The sequence below is a fragment of the Chiloscyllium punctatum genome, chromosome 22 (assembly GCF_047496795.1).
Source record: "Chiloscyllium punctatum isolate Juve2018m chromosome 22, sChiPun1.3, whole genome shotgun sequence".
Lineage (NCBI taxonomy): Eukaryota > Metazoa > Chordata > Chondrichthyes > Orectolobiformes > Hemiscylliidae > Chiloscyllium > Chiloscyllium punctatum.
The window spans coordinates 12,592,711-12,605,887 of NC_092760.1; the positions used below are offsets into that span (position 1 = coordinate 12,592,711).

A 13,177-nucleotide genomic window follows, 5' to 3' on the forward strand; every position below is an offset into this window, starting at 1 on the left:
AGCTTGTAAATCTGTCTGTCCACTATGTGATTTTTTGCTGCTGTTTCCCCACACCACTTTAACTGCCTTTCTCTTAACTTAATTGATATCTCGACTTTTGGACAGTAAGCAACTTTACCTTTTATTTCCAAGCACAATGCACCTGCATGTGTATTGCGCTCTTCTCCTGGTGAGTTGCTCTTTTATCAGCACAGCACCCAGTCATTCCTACAATCTGGATTGCAACACATCACCGCACCACACTCCTGCTTCCACAGTCATGAGATTTGGTTATCCTGATCCTGACATCAATCTCCTGAGATGTTTCAGTAAAGCTCAAAGAACATCACCTCACTTTTCAAATGGGCTCTCTGCAGCCTTCAATACCGAACACGAAGTGCCACAATTCCAAATCATAACCTCCTCCTTTAACTGAGTTTCCATTTTCATCGTTGGTTGTTCTTGCTCTCAATTTGTTTTGTTTAGTTTTTTGGATACCAGCTGTTCACTTGTGTGAAATTGACACCTACTCTGGACAATGTTTTTGCTTTTTATATTTATTTTAATTTCAAAAATATACCTTATGCATAAAAAAACATATATGCATAGTCACAAACGCCATTTCGTTCAGTATAGTTGCATATCAAGTAAAAAAAAACAAACAATGGGCACTGAATACAGACCTTTCTCATACAGACGATATTAATGTTTACATATTTTTGATGTGGAGGTGCCATGTTGGAGTGGGCTGGACAAAGTCAGAAGTCACATTACACCAGGTTACAGTCCAACAGGCTTTATTTGGAATCACACCAGCTTTCAGAGCGCAGTCTCTTTGTCAGGTAAATGTGAGAGAGAGAGAGAGGGGCACACACAGAGTTTATTTATCCACTTGGCTTTGTGCCATGAACATTTTTCTCCCAATCTCCCCCCCCCCCCAGTCGATCAGGTCTTCCCTTAAACTATAACATCCAGATTTCACTGACCAGCCACATAATCACTTTAATAGAGAAGGAAAATGAAATTACAAATGAAATTACAAATGAAATTACAAATGAAATTACAAATGCTGCAAACTCTCCCTCTTCCAGCCTCAAAATCTTACATTTTCACTTTTTTCTGATGAAAGTTATTATTAACTATTTCTGTTGGTGCAGCCGGACCCACTGCGGTTTTTCAGTATTTTGTGTTTATCACATTATTTCCATTCTGCAAAATGTACCAAAAAATAAAAGTCTGATTATTGATAACAGGAACAATCAATAGATACGCTCCACCCTCCCCCCGGGGGTGGGGCAACAGACCGGAAGTGATGAATGTGGGGGTGGGGAATGTAATGACAGTCGGACCGGAAATAAATGTCGTGAAGGTGGGACAGTCACGACAGACGGACAGGAAATGGTGGGCTTGAGGGTGGGGACGGTAATGGCAGACGGACCGGAAATGGTGGGCTTGAGGGTGGGGACGGTAATGGCAGACGGACCGGAAATGGTTAACGTTGGGGGTGGGGACGGTAATGGCAGACGGACCGGAAATGGTGGGCTTGAGGGTGGGGACTGTAATGGCAGACGGACCGGAAATGGTGGGCTTGAGGGTGGGGACGGTAATGGCAGACGGACCGGAAATGGTGGGCTTGAGGGTGGGGACGGTAATGGCAGACGGACCGGAAATGGTTAACGTTGGGGGTGGGGACGGTAATGTCAGCCGGACCGGAAATGGTTAACGTGGGGGTGGGGACGGTAATGTCAGCCGGACCGGAAATGGTTAACGTGGGGGTGGGGACGGTAATGTCAGCCGGACGGAAATGGTTAACGTGGGGGTGGGGACGGTAATGTCAGCCGGACCGGAAATGGTTAACGTGGGGGTGGGGACGGTAATGTCAGCCGGACCGGAGGCCACGGCAGGGACCGGAAGTAGCCGCCTGGCAGCTGATGTTTTGGGTTTTTCTCCCGGATGTCGATTCGATCACCAGAGAAAACGCCGAGAGGTGAGTGAGGGAGAGGGAGAGGGAGAGGGAGAGGGAGAGGGAGAGGGTGGGGGGTGGGGGTGGGGGGAGAGGGGTGAGGGGGGGGGGGGGAGAGGGGTGAGGGGGGGGGAGGGGGTGGGGGTGGTGAGGGGGGGGGGGGGGAGGGGGAGGGGGTGGGGGTGGGGAGAGGGGGTGGGGGTGGGGAGGGGGGGAGGGGGTGGGGGTGGGGGTGGTGAGGGGGGGGGGGGAGGGGGAGGGGGTGGGGGTGGGGGTGGTGAGGGGGGGAGGGGGTGGGGGTGGGGGTGGGGGTGGGGGTGGTGAGGGGGGGAGGGGGTGGGGGTGGGGGTGGTGAGGGGGGGAGGGGGTGGGGGTGGTGAGGGGGGGAGGGGGTGGGGGTGGGGGTGGTGAGGGGGGGAGGGGGTGGGGGTGGGGGTGGTGAGGGGGGGGGGGAGGGGGAGGGGGTGGGGGTGGGGGTGGTGAGGGGGGGGGGGAGGGGGAGGGGGGTGGGGGTGGGGGTGGTGAGGGGGGGGGGAGGGGGAGGGGGTGGGGGTGGGGTGGTGAGGGAGGGAGGGGGTGGGGTGGGGGTGGTGAGGGGGGGGGGGGAGGGGGAGGGGGAGGGGGTGGGGGTGGGGGTGGTGAGGGGGGGGGGGAGGGGGAGGGGGTGGGGGTGGGGTGGTGAGGGGGGGGGGGAGGGGGAGGGGGTGGGGGTGGGGGTGGTGAGGGGGGGGGGAGAGGGGGGGGGGAGAGGGGGGGGGGGGGGGGAGAGGGGGGGGGGGGGGGAGAGAGGGGGGGGGGGAGAGGGGGGGGGAGAGGGGGGGGGGGGGGAGAGGGGGGGGGGGAGAGGGGGGGGGAGAGGGAGGGGGGGGGAGAGGGGGGGGAGAGGGAGGGGGGGGGGGAGAGGGGGGGGGGGGGGGGAGAGGGAGGGGGAGGGGGTGGGGGTGGGGAGGGGGGAGGGAGGGGGGGGGGGAGAGGGAGGGGGAGGGGGTGGGGGTGGGGAGGGGGGGGGGAGGGGGGAGGGGGAGGGGGGGGGAGAGAGGGAGGGGGAGGGGGGGGGGAGAGGGAGGGGGGGGGGAGAGGGAGGGGGAGGGGGGGGGAGAGGGAGGGGGAGGGGGGGGGGTGGTGAGGGGGGGGGGAGAGGGAGGGGGAGGGGGGGGGGGGTGGTGAGGGGGGGGGGGAGAGGGGGGGGGGAGGGGGAGGGGGTGGGGGTGGGGGTGGTGAGGGTGGGGGGAGAGGAGGGGGAGGGGGCACACAATGATAGGGGAGGGGATGGAGGGAGAGGGGAGAGCGGAGGGGGGGAATGGCCGATCCCGGTGGGGTGGGGGGGCGTCACACTTTCTGACTGTGATCTCCAGTATCTGCACTTCCTCAGTTTCTCCTTAGGAGGTGAATATGGTGAACGACATCTCCCACTGACCCCTGCCCCAGCTCTGTGTCTGCAGACACTGGTCCATGATGGACTGGGCCGGACTGTGGTCCTTGTGGGAATGTAATGGTGCGTGGTGGGTTCTGTTGGTGTGTGATGAACTCTGATGATCCGTGGTGGGTTGTGCTGGACCGTGGTGGTCTGTGATGGGTTGTGCTGGACCGTGGTGGGTTGTGCTGGACCGTGGTGGGTTGTGCTGGACCGTGGTGGGTTGTGATGGGTGGTGCTGGACCGTGGTGGGTTGTGCTGGACCGTGGTGGGTTGTGCTGGACCGTGGTGGTCTGTGATGGGTTGTGCTGGACCGTGGTGGGTTGTGCTGGACCGTGGTGGGTTGTGCTGGACCGTGGTGGTCTGTGATGGGTTGTGCTGGACCGTGGTGGTCTGTGATGGGTTGTGCTGGACCGTGGTGGGTTGTTTTCCGTTGCTGGTTAAACACTATTTACCTGGTTCATTCTCACCAAAGGTTGGCTGCTCTTTGGACAGGATTCTGTCCGATTGGAACAAACTGTTGACTGAAGTAGTTTCACTTCCAAATGTGACTGTGTCCTCACCGCCACCTGTCTCGCCTCCACCATCCAACTGTTTATTCAGCACTGGGCCAATAGAAATTCAGTCTAGAAAAAGAGTGTTCCCATTATCTTTGTCACCCCAGGTCATGTTCTCTTGAGTTGTTAACTCTGGTAGGATGAACACAGACTCGGGTAACAAGTGCCTACATTAGGAATCCCGAAACGTTGATTTTCCTCTTCAGATGCTGCCTGACCTGCTGTGCTTTTCCAGCACCACTTTAATCTAGACTCTGATTTCCAGCGTCTGCAGTCCTCAGTTTTGCCTAGGGTAACAAGTGTCAGAAAATATTTTTATAGAGCAGTTAAGTACATTATTGTCTGAACTCAAGTTTGTTCATAAACTGATTTTCCTGATGAATTATCAAGCATATTAGAAGCTACTTAAGATGGAGCTGAAAACTTTACATCACGTGGCATAATGTCATACTGATGTAATCACTTTGCTCTCTTAAAGCTACATGCTGACCTGATTATACATACACGTAATGCCACAACATGTCAAACTTCATTCCCTTGTCACTGACTCCTCTCACTATGGTAACCCTCTGAGGATAAATCAGGTTGCTACAAACCTGAGGTCATTTTGACACACATTGTTTCCAGTACCAAGACTACCTTCTTCCAAGTGCTTAACATTGTCCATCTCTGACTTTGTCTTTGCTGCTGAAACTCTCAGCCTGTAGACCGATCTTTTCAAAAGCTGTGTTGTCTGACTCCCTATCTGTATCCTTTATAAACTTGTACAAAGCTAAGCTACTATTTTTACCTCACACCAAGCACCTTTCGTGTAAAGTCTTAGAGATATGAGCAGAAATGCTCTCATAAGGCCCCTTGTATCTGCTGTGCTTATCTAATATGATCAAGGCTGATCTTGAGCCTGAATTCCATCTTTGCGCCCACTCCCTATATACCTTCAATTTACTTAGTGATGGAGCATGCACTTCCCAATAAGGGTATAGAATTCCAAAAATTCATACTTCTGAGTCCTAAATGATTATTTATTCTAAAACTGTTCTGAACTGTTTCAGGTTCCTCATCCTATGGAAACAAATTGTGTCTACCCTAGTCAGCCCTTTCAGAAACTTTCGTGTTTCAATTAACTCACCATCTCATTTTAGGAAAATCCTGTCATTCAGTGAATCAATCTAGTGAACAAATTACGCTTCCTTTGTGTATTTGCTGACCTTCTTTAGCTCCGGCTTGGGCATTGTATCGATTATAAAATTCTGATCCTTGTTTTCAATTTCTTCCATTGTCATAGCTCTGACTCTGTAACCTCCACTCACCTACAGCACTAAGTGTAACAAAACCCCCAATGCTAATCTGAACTTCAACCCTAAACCTAACCCTAAACATATGCTTTGTATTAATATAACCTAATCTAAAACTTATCCCTAGTTAAAACCAACTAAGATCTCTCCTCTCCTCCAGTAAGACCTCTTCAGTGTTTCCAATTTTCATTTCTTCACCATCGGTGTGCTTTGTCATCAGATACCAGCGCCCTGAGTATTCTCCACCTTGATTTCCAAACCGCTAGTTGCCTGTTTTAGTATTTCGTTATGTTGGCTGAATATGAGCTTGTGACCTACCTAGGGGAGTGGTCTATGTTGAAGGCCATGTTTAATTTATTGAGGCAATGTAGCCCATATTTACAGATTGTTAGCCTAATTGAAAACATTGAGCACTCATACATAGAATCCCATGCAGTGTGGAAGCAGGCTTTTCAGCCCATTGAGTCCACCAGACCCTTCCCCCTACCCCAGTAACCCTGCATTTCCCATGGCTAACCCACCTACCTGGTACATCCCTGAACACTATGGGCAATTTAGCATGAGCTGAAAATGTGTTGCTGGAAAAGCGCAGCAGGTCAGGCAGCATCCAAGGAACAGGAGAATTCCTGCTATTCCTGAAGAAGGGCTCATGCCGAAACGTCGAATCTCCTGCTCCTTGGATGCTGCCTGACCTGCTGTGCTTTTCCAGCAACACATTTTCAGCTCTGATCTCCAGCATCTGCAGTCCTCACTTTCTCCCTGGGCAATTTAGCATGGCCAATCCACCTAACCTGCACATCTTTGCACTGTGGAAGGAAACCCATGCAGATGCGGGGAGAATTTACAAACTCCACACAGACAGTGATCTGAGGCTGGAATCGAACCAGGATCCCTTGAGGCAGCATTGCTTAACCACTGAACCACTGTATTAGTGGTGCTGGAAGAGCACAGCAGTTCAGGCAGCATCCAACGAGCAGCGAAATCAACGTTTCGGGCAAAAGCCCTTCATCAGGATGAAGGGCTTTTGCCCGAAACGTTGATTTCGCTGCTCGTTGGATGCTGCCTGAACTGCTGTGCTCTTCCAGCACCACTAATCCAGTATTTGATTTTCAGCATCTGCAGTCATTGTTTTTACCGCTCTGAACCACTGTGCTGCCCCCTCGCTCTTGTGTAATTCTGTTGATGAGGGTGAAGCATGTCTGTATGTAAGGGGCTAACTTTACCTCTGTTTTTTCCCAATCCCCTCCACTCCTATCTTTCTCTGTTCCATGTGGCCAGTGAAGATATTCACTGACTGTGTCAATCAGTATTGCTGATATCCATTAAAAAGCTGCGCATTTGAGACAAAGCTGACAGTGAGCATTAAACCAAATGGTCATGCAGCCTCAGACAAGCTGACGTCCAACCGATTAAAAAGCTTCAGCCCTTTAATTGAAGCCTTTCAACAAGGCTACTGCTTCAAGGACTTAGTTAAAATCCTTTTGAATGACATTCAACTTCAGAGATCTTCATTATTTGATTCATCATTGGTTTGTTTTACTGGTGAGGACTTAAATTTGATATTTTCATGTGCAATGTTATTCCCAGAAATGCAGAAGGATATGAGGTTGTAATAAACCATGCTGCAATTTGTGTGATCGTACTGATAAAAGGTCACATGTGAGAGATAGGTGTTGCAGTTGTTGAATCTGGTAATGAGCTGATTTTGATACAAAACTTTGATTCTGCTCATAATGTTTTGCTGCTTTTTCTAGCATTTTAATGATAATGATTGAGCATTATATCAGAAGGTATTCTGAAGAGTTTATTTTCTTGTGCTGATTATTTTGCCCCAAGCCCATTCTCAATTCTGATGCACTGAGGTCCAGACAACCTTATTTGACACCAGAGAGTGCAATACACCCATTCCCTAATTGTTATATAATTCAACTCCATATTCTTCAGGGTCATCCATATGATTGTAGGCTAAGTAACCACCTTATTAGTTGTTTTTAGATGACATAAAACAATCACAGTCCTCTTCATCTGACCTTGTCAATGTATCGCTCTGTTCTTCCCCTCTCAGGTTTATCTAGCTTCCCCTTCAATATACCCACATGCTTTTCACCTTAACTTTGCGCAGTGGTATTGAGTTCCAGTTAATTCTGACCAGTCTTTGGGTAAAGAGTTGTGTTTGAATTTCTGATTTGGATTTATTACATTAAGGTTACTGGTTTTGCTTTCCTCATAAATAGAATCAGCTTCTCTACATTTATGTTATCACGACTTTTTGTAATTTTGAAGTCTCAACAGGTTTTCTCTTTGGCTTCTCTTATTGAGAGAGGAACATTCCAGTCTTCCTGAAAGGGAAAAAGATCTACATTTTGACCTTAAAAATCTTGTTCTATATCTTTCCCAGTGTCTGTCTATCTTTCCTATGAAAAGGATCAATTAATCTTTATTTTCCCAAATGTGTAGTCTTTTATAGCCCTGGTAATCAAACAACTTACATTGGAGGGCATCTTGTTCGAAATACAGAGGAACCTTGATTATCCAAACAAGATGGGTGGGCACTATTTCTTTTGGAAAATTGGTAATTCAGTTAATTGCTTGAATGCCTTTCCTCTGGGATTCGGAGTTTTCTGAAGTTTCCTTTGTCCTCTCTCTGCCTGCCTTGCTCCCTCTCTCTCTGTCTCAGGGTTTGTTTCTGAGCAGACACACACTTGTGTGTAAGGGACTTGCAGCATTGCTGAAACCCCCAATCAGTTCAAAGGGATTGACACAGTGAGCACTTACTAAGTCCACTCCCCATACAGGAGACTAGGCAGCAGTAGCACTGCGCGTGAGCCTATGCCCCCTTCCCCAACCCCATTCAACAACACGCCCCCCCCCCCCCCCCACCATCCACACCCCCAACCCCAACCCCAGTCTGCTCCCATCCCAACCCACCCCTGCACCTCCCTGCCTGCCCCCAAACCCCGTCCAACAATGCCCCCATCCGCCCCCCCCCCCCCCCCCCCCCCCAACCCTGCCCCCTCGTCTGGTCCTACCTCACTTCCACTACTCATCTGCCACACAACCCTGTCCAACCACACCCTGTTCACCACCTCCCCCTGGCCCCCTGTCCATCCCCCAACCCATCCAACCACCGCCTCTATCTGTCCCTGCCCTGTCTGTCCCCACCCACCATCATCCACCCCCCCCCCCCCCGCCTCTTCCCAAATAGAGCGCGCGCTGCGCGCGCACACGCACACACACACACACGCACACACATCCCCTTTTGGCTGTAACTTTTTGATAGGTTCTGCCTTTGCCCTGTACAGGACAATGTTTGAGAGATTATCTGGGGAAGGGGGGGTGCGGTTTAGGGTACACCCCTGTGGAGACAGTGCCTGGAATCCCATCGATGTCCAGGACTGTTCTCCGCAGCAGTTCAATAAGCTGGGTTCATTATTAATGATTGTAAACAAAAGACCTGATCAGTGTTGGGAACACCTCTTTGATGTAATGTTTCTATCAGGACCTTGGGATCTTCTTCGGATAATCTGAAATTCAGATAATTGATATTGGGATAATTGAGGTTCCTCTGTATCCTTCTGTCATGGAGTTGTGGAACAGTTAGTGATCCAGCAAATCTCAGCCTCTTGTCTGTCATCTGTTCGCCATTTCACCATGAGAAGTATTTTTGCAAGGGGCACAATATGCCATTTCTATAATAATGCTCCACATGATTTTTCATTTCTTGGACAGTTTTCTTTTGTGTTTCTTCCCCAGTACCAATTAGAATGCTTGCTTCACAGAGTATTCAGTCACATACAGTTTATTCAAAACTTGCAATTTATGTAGCACCTTTCTGAACCCTGATATTTTACGCTAATGGAATGCAGTATCTTTGAAGGGGTCTTGACTTCTGTCATTTTGGAAATGCAGTGGCAGTCCACCTCAAATAATCATAACCATATACTTGTTGCTGAACCAGTATTATTAGAGTATGTACCATGATACAGAAGAAGGACATAAAAATATTAAATAAAACTGGTAAACCATTTGTCCCTGCTCCGCCATTCGACAAAAACTCCACTTTTGCTCATAGCTGTTAACTCCTCAACAGTTCAAAAATCAAACTACCTGGCTCAGTGGTTAGCACTGCTGCCTCAGAGCACCAGGGTCCCAGGTTCGATCCCAGTCTCGGACGACCCTCTGTGTGGAGTTTGCACATTCTCCCCGTGTCTGCGTGGGTTTGCTCCACTTTCCTCCCACAGTCCAAAGATGTGCAAGTCAGGTCTATTGGGCACGCTAAATTGCCCAAAAATGTTAGGTGCATTAGTCAGAGGGAGATGGGTCTGGCTGGGTTACTCTTCAGAGAGTCAGTGTGGACTGCTTGGGCTGAATGGCCTGTTTCCACACTGTAGGGAATCTAATCTAATCTTAAAAAATACTTGAAATATGTGCCATTCCCCATTCTTCTCAAAATATCTTTTATATTGACCTGAGAGAGCAGAAGGGGCCTTGATTTAACATTTCCCCCATACAATTCTACCCAATTCTGTCATCAGCAAATTTGGAAATGTTGCATTTGGTTCCCTCATCTAGGTAATGTAGGTATTGTGAATAGCTGGGGCCCAAGCACTGATCCTTTTGGTATATCACTTGTCACTGACTGGCACTCAGAAGAACTCCAATCCATTCCCACTCTGTTTCTTGTCTGGCAACCAATTTTGAATCCATGCCAATATATTAATTATCCCTTATCCCATGTGTTTTATCTTTTATAAGGGACCCTATCAAAAGTCTTCTGGAAACCCAAATACAACACATCCATGGTTCTCCCTTATCTATATTAGTTACATCCTCAAGAAAATCAGTACCTTTGTTAAGCATTGATTTATGAAAGACAGATCATGCTGACTTTGTCCAATCTGGTTAATGTTTTCCAAACCTCTGGTATCATGTCTTATTATAATAGCATTTTCCCCCCACACTTCTCTGTGTCTGAACAAGTTGCTTATAAATGTCTAAGATGTAGTTTATATCCAAACAAACCAACAGAAGTTGCTTGAGAAACTCAGCAGGTCTGGCAGCATCTGTGTAGAGAAAACAGAGTTAACTTTTTGGGTCCAGTGATCCTTCCTCAGAAAGCAAGCCTTACTTTATGCTACAAAGGCTTCACCTATTTCAGAATCATTGTAGCCTCTCTTTCAAGTTGTTTGTTTTTACAAAAATGTGTTTTTTCTATCCCCAGAATAACCGAATATTGAACTGGGACTCCCTTTAGATGATTTTGTTAGAGCTTTTCGGGCAGCAGAGTCCCAGGCTCCTTGCTGTATGAGATGATCTCAGCCAGGATGCTACAAGTAGCCACAGAGAGCTGAAACCATGAAATGAGAATTGGTCAGGGTTAAACTGTTAATTAGTGCCCACTGGCTTCTGGTGGAGATATGGCCCAATAGGACTATGACTGTGATGTCCACAGCTGAAGTAGCCTTCTGTCACTCACTGCTGAGCCGTGCAATATGGTTAACGGTGATCTGCCCCTGGTTGTGAAGTCATCCATCAAAATACCATTCACATTTCTAACTTATTCTTTTAATTATTCACAGAACTTAACATTACTGTTTTGCTTTTCGAAGGCTCAGTGTGGCCCCTTCACCTGCTCTTGGAGTTTACACTGCTTGCTGAGACGTCACTCTGAAGATGCTGCTAACTTTCCAGTTACTTTACCCAAATGCACATTATGTACAATTTTGTGAAGTAAATGTGAACAGACAGCGGGATGGAGGGAGGCGTGTCACAGCTGAGGGTGTGTACACTGATGTCGGATCCAACTGGGGCCACTTGTTTGTGAGCAAGATAGAGAATCTCTAGTCTGTTGTTGTTTGGTCTTTAACCTCCAAACAGGGAAAGTCACTTTCTGCCTTAACTCTAATTAATTTTGAAACTGATTGACCTAAATTACTTGCCAGAGAATAGGGTCCCCTCTTGGGAGCCTCCTGTGGTGCAGTGGTTGTGTCCCTACACTTTAACTGGGGAAACCCTACCTGCTGCAGAGCTGTGCAGTAACATCACTGAACAGTTTGATAAGCAAAATAGGTTCACTAAAAAAAATTTAAAAATTAGGGGCCTGCTTGTGGCACAGTGCTTGTGTCCCTATCCCTGGATGGGGAGGCCTGGGTTCAAGTCCCACCTGCCCCACAGGCATGTAATGGTATCTCTGAGCAGGTTGATTTGATGAAATAGGTTAAGTTTAAAAAAAACAAATCCTCAGCCGCTTTCCCAGAATTGGTCTATTGGCAATGATGTTTCCAATTTGTTTAGGTGGAATAACCAGCCATGGCAACAACTGACCTGTTGGTGGATTTACAAGATGACCTGGTGTCAGATGATACTTCCAAGGCACTTGGACAGCTCAAACTCTCACCACTGGATGAAAAGACCTGGCCTACAGAGTGTGATGGCGAGTTACAGTCAGGTTAGTCTTACCTGTGATTGTGGTTCTGTTAAGGGGCAGGGCTCAGTGCAGAGCCTCTAAATACTGAACTGTGATCGATGCTTCAAATATATGGGGGTGGCAAGCAATTTCACCCTAAAAATCCTGAGAAAAAGAAATCGCGGAGGCACCCAAGTAGGCTCTCCTCTCTCCTGCCTGAGCAGAGTTAACATAATCTGTGAGGAATTGCTTCTTCAATCACTGGCTGTGCCTCTCTCTGGGCATTTGCTGCTGATAGGGACTCTGGGATGACACAAAACGCAGGAGGTTTTGTTGTGAGTGCATCACCTAATGAAGGAATTAATGAGACTGGAAAAGGATCCCCATGACAGCCATTAATGAGTTGCTGCAAGTCAAATTCTCAAAGCCCTTGAGAAAATATACAGAGTCCCTCTCTTATCTTTGAACAGAAACTGAACTCTACCTAATTGCCAAAGCTGTGCTCATATAGATCCTACACAAGACATTCATGACTGACTGAAACACACAAAAGAAATCTCCAGCTGACCATTTCTCTCTGCACCTGTGTTCACTGCGGAAAGTTCCAGACTGGTTTCCCTCAGCTGACGTTGCACAAGCCATCGTCCCTATTTGCTGTCTTCTTAGACTCTCAATGTCAATCTCTGCCAGCATGCAGTACCTCGGCATGGGTTAGGATCTTGTTTTCTACATGTCCGACTTCTATACTGCAATCTAGCGTTGTGTGAAGTCTAGGTCCTGAGTTATAGACATCAACTAGAACTCAACACTATAACAGGCTAAAGTTCACTCCCCTGACTTGACCAAACCGAGACTTCGAGTCAAGCAACCACTCTCAATGCAGGATAAGCATCAGTTCCTTCTTATAAAGCTCACACAGAAGTTGCACCTCTCACGTTTAAACCTGCCACATACAGAGGTTTTAGCAACAAGATGTAAGAATCTAGTATTTTCTGGTTTAAAAAGGTTAGGTCTTCTGTCTAATATAGAAAAGGTTCCTTGCTCTGCTGCATGATTGATGCAAGATTTATGTTGCAAGAGGCTGGACTCCCAATTCTGACGCTAGGCCTGAACCCATTTTGGAGTTTCACAGAGAGATTCTCTCCACGAGGCCGAGCGAGTTTTCTCAACCTTTCTTCCCAAACCAGCCTCGTGCACCATGTCCCCATGGCACCCTGCTTGTTGTATTTTCCCACTTACCACAGGTGGAAATACTGCTGCTGCGATTCCTGGGATTCTAATGATCTTTAAAGCTGAGCTATGGACACTGTGAAGTATTGGCAGTGTGCACTTGGCCTAGACATATCAGAGAGGGAGAATTTGGCAGCCTGCTTTGCTGATGAGGACTTGAAGGCCTTGGTGGACAAGGATCTACCTGTGGTGACTGTCCACAGAACATGCCTTCAGATGTTGGCTGACAGAAGGCAGGAAAAGCTGGAGTTGCCAGGAAACCGCTCTGATTGTCATGTTAGGAATTGTTGCTGTCTAGTTTCTATCCTGAGGTGGAAGAATGGAAACCTATAT

At 48.3% G+C, this 13,177-nt stretch overlaps 1 protein-coding gene across 4 annotated transcripts in view; it reads left to right on the forward strand.

Annotated features, from left to right (window-relative positions):
- The first annotated feature begins 1,853 nt into the window (after nucleotides 1–1,853).
- Nucleotides 1,854–13,177, forward strand: part of arhgap1 (Rho GTPase activating protein 1) — a 53,865-nt gene continuing 42,541 nt past the window's right edge. For 2 of the 4 annotated variants that reach the window (XM_072591801.1, XM_072591804.1), the window contains exons 1-2: nucleotides 1,854–1,966; nucleotides 11,503–11,656. In XM_072591801.1, coding sequence (XP_072447902.1) covers nucleotides 11,518–11,656 — 139 coding nt within the window. In that variant the 5' untranslated portion in view covers nucleotides 1,854–1,966; nucleotides 11,503–11,517. Of the gene's footprint in view, nucleotides 1,967–3,341; nucleotides 3,438–10,966; nucleotides 10,988–11,502; nucleotides 11,657–13,177 lie in introns of those variants that run through there. The other 2 variants (XM_072591802.1, XM_072591803.1) reach the window with 2 other exon arrangements.